This window comes from Gekko japonicus, unplaced genomic scaffold (assembly GCF_001447785.1).
Source record: "Gekko japonicus isolate JY-2015 unplaced genomic scaffold, Gekko_japonicus_V1.1 scaffold1295, whole genome shotgun sequence".
Classification (NCBI taxonomy): Eukaryota; Metazoa; Chordata; class Lepidosauria; order Squamata; family Gekkonidae; genus Gekko; species Gekko japonicus.
The window spans coordinates 159,193-168,106 of record NW_015168688.1 but is presented as its reverse complement, the minus strand read 5'-3'; the positions used below and the strand labels follow the sequence as shown (position 1 = coordinate 168,106).

At 40.3% G+C, this 8,914-nt stretch overlaps 1 protein-coding gene across 1 annotated transcript in view; it reads left to right on the top strand.

Moving 5' to 3' along the window:
* PDK3 (pyruvate dehydrogenase kinase 3) overlaps positions 1-8,914 on the top strand; it is a 77,103-nt gene that overhangs the window by 61,358 nt on the left and 6,831 nt on the right. The window contains exons 8-9 of the mRNA XM_015415446.1: positions 2,448-2,549; positions 3,179-3,289. Of these exons, the coding sequence (XP_015270932.1) occupies positions 2,448-2,549; positions 3,179-3,289 (213 nt within the window). The remainder of the gene's footprint in view (positions 1-2,447; positions 2,550-3,178; positions 3,290-8,914) is intronic.

Below are 8,914 nucleotides of genomic sequence, written 5' to 3'. Positions count from 1 at the left end.
CCCTTCCCCCTCCCCCCCAGCCCCCCGCAAAGTTTCAAGAGGTTTTTTGCCATTGACTTCAATGGCCCCATTGGTTATAATGGACCCGAATTTTTCGGGTTTCCCGAATTTTTTCGGGATTTTTTTTTCGGGATTCGGAAAAACGCATAGGAAGCCATTTCGGGATTGCAAAAGCCGAAAAAAGCCAAAAAACGTTATTTATGGCTTTTTTTCGGTTCGGGATCCCGAAATGCACATCCCTAGTCTGGACTGGGTTGTGATTTGGCTCCTCATGAAATGCACTGGATCTCACAAAGGCTTAGTCCTGCAAATTACTGTGTCTAGTCATCTTTGAGGAATATCACCCATGTGCCTTGAGGTGCACAAGTGGATTCACTGTAAAAAGTAAAAGGTCATTCTCAGTCTCCAATATAGTACATAACTCTCATGGTTGCTATATATGTTTCACAAAATCTACAGAGAAATAAATATATTTTGTGTCTGACATGCAGAAGGTGAGACTTGATAAGTGATGCTGTAAGAAAGGAATACAAGTTAGTGAACAAAAAATTGCACATACCTTTAATGATGACACATCATTTATTCTGATGATAATTTATGCTCATTTAGGGCAAGCTTCTCTGGCATCATGGAAAATTGTTAAGAGTACAAGAGGTTTTATTATACATTGGCTCCCAGCCCCATTACACTAAATTGAACAGACATGTTGCAAATAGGGATGTGGGACAGGAAAATTTATGATGCTATATTTTTCCATGGAAAATATTTATCTCCATATTATATATGTTAATATAGTCTTTCTATAGCTGCCAGGGCCGTTGTGCTACATAGAAATGTAAAATTGCTGGAAAATTTGAAGCCACAGAAAAGAACTTGGGGTTTTTTGGGGGGGAGGGGGGGATTCTGAAGAAAATGGAAAAATATGTAGTTCTACTCAAGGCCAAATTTCTTAGTTTGCATATAAGTTGTACTGTTTGCTATATTTATGGAATTTAAAATAATAAATATATTCATTTTCAGTAAGAAAAATTGTTAATATACCCAATACTGCTAATACCCTATGCCCCCATAGCACATGTGTTTTTAATTTTTGCCATCCTGAGAGGTAGGAGAGAACAAGTTCTATAGTAAACAAAAGAAAGTATATTATTTAAGCAGAAATTGTCTCAAATCAAAATAGGTAGGACTGCCAGCATGTTTGGATACTAAGCTACATTTTATAACAATGAAAACAGTGAAATCTTTAATAATGTATGATCACCAAACCAATTACAGCATATTAAAAGTTGCTTACATTATTTAAATCTAAACAAAAATCTTAAAAATGATGTATATGTCTATGATGTAAGGTGTTTTTTTTCCAGAGTTTCCCCAGATTTCCCAATTGTTCTATTGGGAAAAAATGGAAAAGTCCTCAAACGGTTTCATTTAGTACATTTTGAGTGCAAAAAGCTTTTCCTTATCCATTTTACTCATGTGAAAAGAGAAAATATTTCCAAGGAGGTTTTTCAGTGCTCCCCCAAAAGTTCCAGTTTTTCTGCTGGAGAAATCCAAAAAGTTCCCCCACCCCAGACTTCAAATCTTCACAAATCCAAATGCTTATACATGGTCCAAACTTGTACATAGTGTATTTGCCTTCTGCTAACATTATTGGACAGTGTCATCGACGCAACAAACATGAAATTGAGCCAACTTCGGAGGGCAGCGGAAGACAGGAGGGCCTGGCGGGAGCTGGTCCATGGGGTCGCGAAGAGTCGGACTCGACTGTGCGACTGAACAACAACAAAACATTATTTACATTTGATAACATTATTTAAATGTTTAAATTATTTACTGGTATTTGAATTAGAAAATTTTCTGGAATATTCAAATGCAAGGCAGAGCTGGGCAGCCTTTGTACTTTGTAAAATGTTCTAAAACAGTTTCTGTTACAAGGCAAAAATTATACTTTTAGATGGCTGATACCATGCACATTGTACATGGCTCAAACTGTGTTAAAATGAAAATATTTAGTGAAAAAGCATGGTACAGAGTCATTGTAGAGCTCTGTGGCATTTTGATCATATGGGTTAACTTATTTCAGTGCACTGTTGTTGGCATGTCAAGAGCGTACACAGCAGTTATTATCATTGCACTAATAAAAGAAGCAATAGCCTCCAGTTTGCAAGACCAGAGCAAGGCTGTTAATGATAGGACATTTTGGAGATCTTTAATTCATATGACCACCATGGCTCAGAAACAACTTGACAGCATAACACACACAGTTAGGGAGGCTTGTGCTTACCATGTATACATTAAAAATACCGCCCATAAGTAACCTAAGTAGGAATATATATCTCATTCACAAATGTATTTGTGCTAGTCATTTTAGCAAGAAACAGAGTTATTTTTGTTAATATTAAAAGATAAAAATATTGGATTTTTAAAAAGTTCCTTTTCAATTTCAGAACTCAATGCGAGCTACAGTGGAATTATATGAAGGCAAAAGTGAAGGCTATCCACCAGTTAAAACATTACTCACATTAGGTAAAGAAGATCTCTCAATAAAGGTAAATACTTGCTAAGTAGTTTCTTGAATTAGTAGTAAGTCTTGGAAGAAACAGTTTCATACGTAACAAGAACTTATACAGCTATACAGTACAGTTTGGGGGTTAGTTTGTCAGAGGACAGATTCATAGGAATAGAATAGGTTTCAGAAATTGTCATGACTGTATCTGAGGATGATGGGTGAGAACACAAGAGGGCTAAGAAAATTTGCTTTTGGGCAAAGAATTTCTTTAAATCTCTTTTGCATTTGTTTTAATTGTGTTTTCTTTGGATAACTTTTTTTTAAACTGTACCATGAATTGAACAGGCATTCAGACATGAGCCTGTTCATATATGCTTTCCTGCTCACAGTACATTTTAATCAGAATAATTTTGGTTAACCTGTAAAGTGTAGTTTAATGCATAGACTTTAAAGTTCTGGAATAGTTGGTTCACTGTTCACTTTCAACCTGAAGATTTTCTTATTCTATTGCTTGGTAATATTTCACATTTTGCTTCTGCTGTAGACTGACTTTTAAAAAAACTTTGTTATTAACACCACCTGTTAAATGATTTCTCTGATTCCTATAACGTAAACTGCATCAGGTCCTTGCAGGACCTGTTTAAATGAAACCTTGATTTTGTTCTGTAGATAAGCGATAAAGGGGGTGGTGTGCCTCTGAGAAAAATAGACCGCCTATTTAACTACATGTATTCAACTGCCCCCAGGCCTAGTTTGGAGCCATCAAGAGCTGTACCTTTGGTAAGTTCTATTGCGTAAGCTAACATTTTCCCAACGTTATATAGATTTAGTCTGTCTTCATTGTTTCTTGATGTTATATAGATTTAGTCTGTCTTCCATTGTTTCCTTTGTCTAGAAACAAAACTGTGATACCACAAGTTCTTCTCTTTCATTGTCAGGGATATAACATATCTCTGGTGGGCCTAAATTAGATTATGTCAACAACCAGCTGAAAACAGTTTGTCTGTGAATGTTTCATGCAAAAAAAATAATAATCTGTAGCATATAAGTTGACATAAATATATAAATTCATTCTAGGACCTGTGGTTTGTTGTTTTACATATTTTGCATTTGTATAATAAAGACAACAAAAAGTTGGTATTTAAATCATCTTTACTTGTTTAAAAACTCCCATATAATTTCTCAAGTTACAATGGCTTTATGGCCCATTGTTGTGGGCCAATAGTTTCAAGGAAAAAAATAAACATGGAGCCTAGAATGCTGCTGACTCACAGGGGTTTATTGAGCTTCAGGCGCAATCCAAAGGGTACCCTGAGCGTACTCTGAGAAGTAGTTGCCTCACTCCTTCATGCTGCCTTCTCATGCCTTCTCTTCCTTCCCCTGCTAGTCCAACCCCATATCCTTCCGGGCTACCTTTCATGCCCAGTCATACATAGCCAGCTGCTCCTGGAAGCCCCTACTGGCCTTTCCCGACCTTTCATCCATCTGAGGATGTGTTCCCGCATACTGGGTAGTACTTCCTACACACACCAGCCTCATCCCAACCTGCCCATGCGTAGGCAGATTGCAACTGCTAGCCTCCCTCTCTTCTTTTCCTTGGTCCCAATATTTGGCATCTTTCCCAAAAGGGCCTCTGTCCCTGTTGATTGGTCCCAGCAGCTGGCTGAACAGTTGGTGGGGTCTTCCTGCCACCACTTAAAACTGGAATAGTTAAATATATAAGAGAATACATCTTGCTGAAGATGAATCAGCATGATTTCTGCAAAGAGAGTCCTTCCTCACCAATATTCTAGATGTTATTCTTTTGAGTGTCAACAGATATGTACATACGGGTGAGCCAAAAATAGTATGCACTTCCAAAAAGCTTTTGCCTTCAGCAAAGACTCATGAGTAAACTTAGAAATCATGCATAAGAGGACAGGTCATCTTATGGATTGTAACTGGTTAAAGAAAATGATCAGTAGAGATGCAGTCCCTTTATCCCTGTGAAGACAGAGATTTTCCACAAGTGCCACTAAAGCCATCTCTATCCCAAATGGAGGCCTGAAGCTGGCTTGAAAAAGATCAAAGGCAGGTGTCTTATCCAAATATTTCTGGGAAAGCAACCTTTCCCAGAAAGGGAAGATTTGAAAGAGACCTATAATTAGCCGAGTCATTACCTGTAGACGCTGCCTTGACTAAAAACCTGATAACTGCCTCAGAGTCAATTGTAGACTGAGAAAAGAAAAAACATCCTCACAGTTCACAACTTATGGAATTCATTGCCAAAAGATGCAGCGATGGCCAATAATTTCTATTGCTTTCAAATGGTGAGACAAATTCATTGAGAACAGATCTTTCAGTAGCTATTTGCCACGGTGAAACTACCACATTAAAAAGCAGTATGCTACTAAAAGCCAATTCCTGGAATGAGCAGTAGGGAAGAATTGATGCATTGTTTGTGAATTCTCTCTGCCCTGGAAAGGTGGGATAAAAATCAAATCGATTGAATCCCAGTCATCCATGGAAGCTCCCTGTCTCTCTCAGCTTGTCAGTCCCACCTGCCTCAGGGGGTTATTATGAGAATAAAATGGAGCAGAGGAGAACAGTGTTGTAAGCTGCTTTGTGTAAGAAAAGTAGTGTATAAATGTCTAAATAAATATTTATGCAGTCTGCAAATTTCAGGTTGTTTCTAAACAACTGGCAGCAGAAGGTGATGAAGGATATAGATTTCCCCATACATTTCCCTTCCCTCAGAAGTTTCTTTTGATCCCTGATAAGATGACATATGGAGTCATGGGCCCCGGTCACACAGGAGGTTTTGCCCTGCAAGAGGGATGGATCAGGGGCACATCAAATGGGCGCAATCACACTGCAACATCTGGGAAGCGGAGCTCACCCGTCCCCGATCCATCCTTTCCGGGGGGAAACGCGCATTTTAAAAAAACCTAGAAAAGAGTACTACCTACCTGAAGCTCCGCAGCAAGGGCGACCATGGGATTGCCGGTGCACCCATCTTCTGCAGCATTCGAGGCTCTCGGCCAAACTGCACATGCGCGCACATGCGCAGCCGGCTGCCTTGCTCTCCGTCCCGTGGCTTCTCCGGCATCTGATCGTGCCGGTGAGCAACTGCGCGGCGGCTCAGGGGATCTATCTGATCCTGCCGCCACGCGTCTATTTTGCTGCGGCTCAGAAAAGCCACGCTTTGGCCGTGCTTTCCCCCCCCGTGTGACCAGGGCCATGAGAGCTGAATGTGCAAAAGCCATTCAAGTTAGAAGGCTGCACTGAGGAAGAGGAATTAAGCAAAATCACCATCCTCCTCCCTTAATACTTGTTGGTCCACAAACATTTCACCACAGGTACCACACAGATTTGTTTTTTTACAAAGCCATTATTCAGCCCTGAACTATCGATAATTTTGCTTGAGAATATTAGCATTTAGGCCTGATGAAAATGTGATACTCCCGATTTCCTAAACATGGTTAGGAGATAGGAAGCAAGCTGCTCACTCTTATACTTTCTCTTCCCCCACTCATCTATTATTTGCTTTATTTAAGTTGTAGTATTATGTCTACACCGTTAGTAGCCATGGCTCATACTGATCAGGGTTGTCCTTATAACCATGGTTGGCAGACTCACTTCAGATTCTGGTTACAAGGGCACTGGATCCTGATGTAACTGGATCCTGATGATTAAAGCAAACCATGAATGGAAGAAGGTATACAATGTGGTGAGAGAGCTCACATACTCACAACATGCTGCTGATCTCATTGGGGTTATGAGATCAGGAACATTACATATTAATTGGACTTCATGTTACTTTTCAGTCAAATAAATCTTTCATATATCTCTTACCTTTCCCTAACTTTAGTAGTTCTCTCTGGATATTAGGTTTTTGAAGCCTTGATTTCATAAACTTGTCCAATACCAAAATAATTTGAAGCAGGACTTAGCCAACTATGAGTAACACTAGAGTGTGCTAAAATGGCATCAGGAAACCAAAAAGTTAGAGGAAGCCTCCTGGTACAGAGGGGAGTTTGGTCAATATTACAGAATACTGTGGAAAAATTTGGAAAAAAGATTGATAGTATTAAACTTTCTACTAAATGACAACTGTTGCTTTTACCCTCTGTTTATATTTGCTTTTCTTTTTCCCCATGCCTGATATCTGCATTTGCCTAGTGTAGTCATAAATAGAAAATAAAAATCTGTAGAAAAATTAAAAGCTACAGAGGGCCACAGTAGTGTAATACTTTAAAAAGTATTGATTTTAGATCCCTAACATGATGCTTACTGGATGACATTGTGCCAGTCACTTTCTCAGCCCAATTTTCATCACAGATTTAATGTGAGGATAAAGTCACTGGGGGTAGGATAAAATTGGAATGCATAATAATAAAATAATTAAAAAGGGAACATGTACACAAATTTTAGTGTTAAATTTGGAAATCTACATTGATCACTGAACAAGATAGTCTTTGCGAGTGTAAATCAAAACAGCTGTGGTAAAAGGCTGATACCTGTCAGGTTCATGTATAGTTGTGTGCCCCAAGCTAAGGTTATTTAAGAGAACAGCCTTGGCTTCAAATATATTGATGGAGGATGGAGCTTAGATGAATAAACAGTTCTCACTCTGAACCCCATCTGTCATACCTCAGAGTCCTTTCCAGTGGGGTGAGATGACCAAACTGTTCTCCATTTCTGGAGAGTTGGAAGCTGGGAAAACATGCACGTCTCTGATGTATCATACATTTGTAGGTCATCAAGTAGCCACATTCCTGTTGCCTTGGGGACCAGGGGATGAGGAAGTGGGCCACTGGGTATAATCACCTCACTTTCTTTGCAAGTTGTCTGCGGTAGCCTTTTTTGTTGTTGTTGTTTATTTGAAGGGGGTGTTGTTCTATCAAACATACTTGGTGCACAGTTAGGCTTCTATGTATCTAGTATTACTTTTCAGTTGATAAAATTGCAAGTCCTATTTTCTCCACAACTTTTCATCTTTCTTTCATTGCTTTGCGCTATCAACAATAATTGATCTAGTGGAGTGGACTAACTGAAGGATGCAGTCCCAACTCTTGCTCTTTTTCACATTTCTTATGTGCAGTGACTGCTGTGAATAACAATCCTGGGTAATAAACTGCCATCAGGAACTCAGTACCACTGAGCAGAGGCTGGGATATTGCAGCACTAACTGCTGCTGTGGAGAGTTCTGAAAGACTATCAACCTCTTTGGATGGCTTGGGGATCACTGTCAGGGCTGCTAATGTAGCTGCATCCTTGGGGGCACAACAAAATCCACATAGTCTTCTAAAGTTACTGCAATCAGATTTTCTGTTCATTTGTGCTTGTTGTCAGAATTGTGACAGTGGGATTGTTATTTTTCTGCCTTGGCCAAATAATACATTTTTTGTGACATGAAGTCTTTAATGTTGATGCTTATATAAAGTTTGTCAGAGAAAAATACTATCTCTTAAGAAGCAGAACTTATTTATTTACTGTTTCCTTTCCATATTCAACTTAACTAGCAAGCAATTAAATAAAACCAACAGATCTTCTCCGTGGTCTCGGTGCTTCACACCAATGGGTCCACTGGGATCTAGTGCAACTGCGCTGGATCTGCCGGTGCCTAGCAAGCTCTCTTAAAAGGATTTTCGTGCCTGGCCCAACTGAGCATGCTCAGGAGCCCCAGTGAGCATGCCCAGAAGGGCAGGCACAGACATCCCGCCAGTTCTTTCCTTTCCGCTGCGCTGAGCAGACCTTTCTTCGAGAGGTCTGGCCGGATCGCTGCTTTTGGATCACTTTTTAGTGATTAGCTCTCGTTTTTCGCCTCAGTTTTTGTTCAGTTTCTCTTTCTTTTTCTGTGTTTTTTTTTTTAAAGGAGAGTTTTTTGTTTTCGTCGTCTGAGGTAAAATTGCCTCAGGCCTCTGGGCCGCTGGCCCAACCCCCCTCCCTCCTTGTCGCTGGTCTTTTTCTCCTCAGTCTATGGAGAAGAAGAAGACAAGAAACTCAAAGAAGTGGGGATTTTTCAACCGTTGTGGTACTTGTGGAAGTAAATTGGCTCCTCCAGACGGCCATAAGTACTGTATTTTCTGTCTTGGGGAGACCCACAAGCCAGACTCTTGTGAACATTGTGCGCAGTTCTCGAACCAAACCCGGAAGAACAGAGCGGCACGTTTAAGAGTTTTCCTCTTGGAGAAAACGCTTCAACCGATGGCTGACCCGTCGGTCTCTTCCTCCGTCGCCATGTCTTCCGCTACCGACGCATCGGCATCGAAACCGTCGACGTCGAAGGCTAAGTCTGTTTCCGATACCGAGAGGTTGAAACCGAAACCTAAGGTACCGAACGTTCCTTCCACAGCGTCCACCCCTGCTAAGAAGGCCAAGAAGTCCAACCCTGCAGTGGCGACGCAGAAGGTGCCCAAGGCT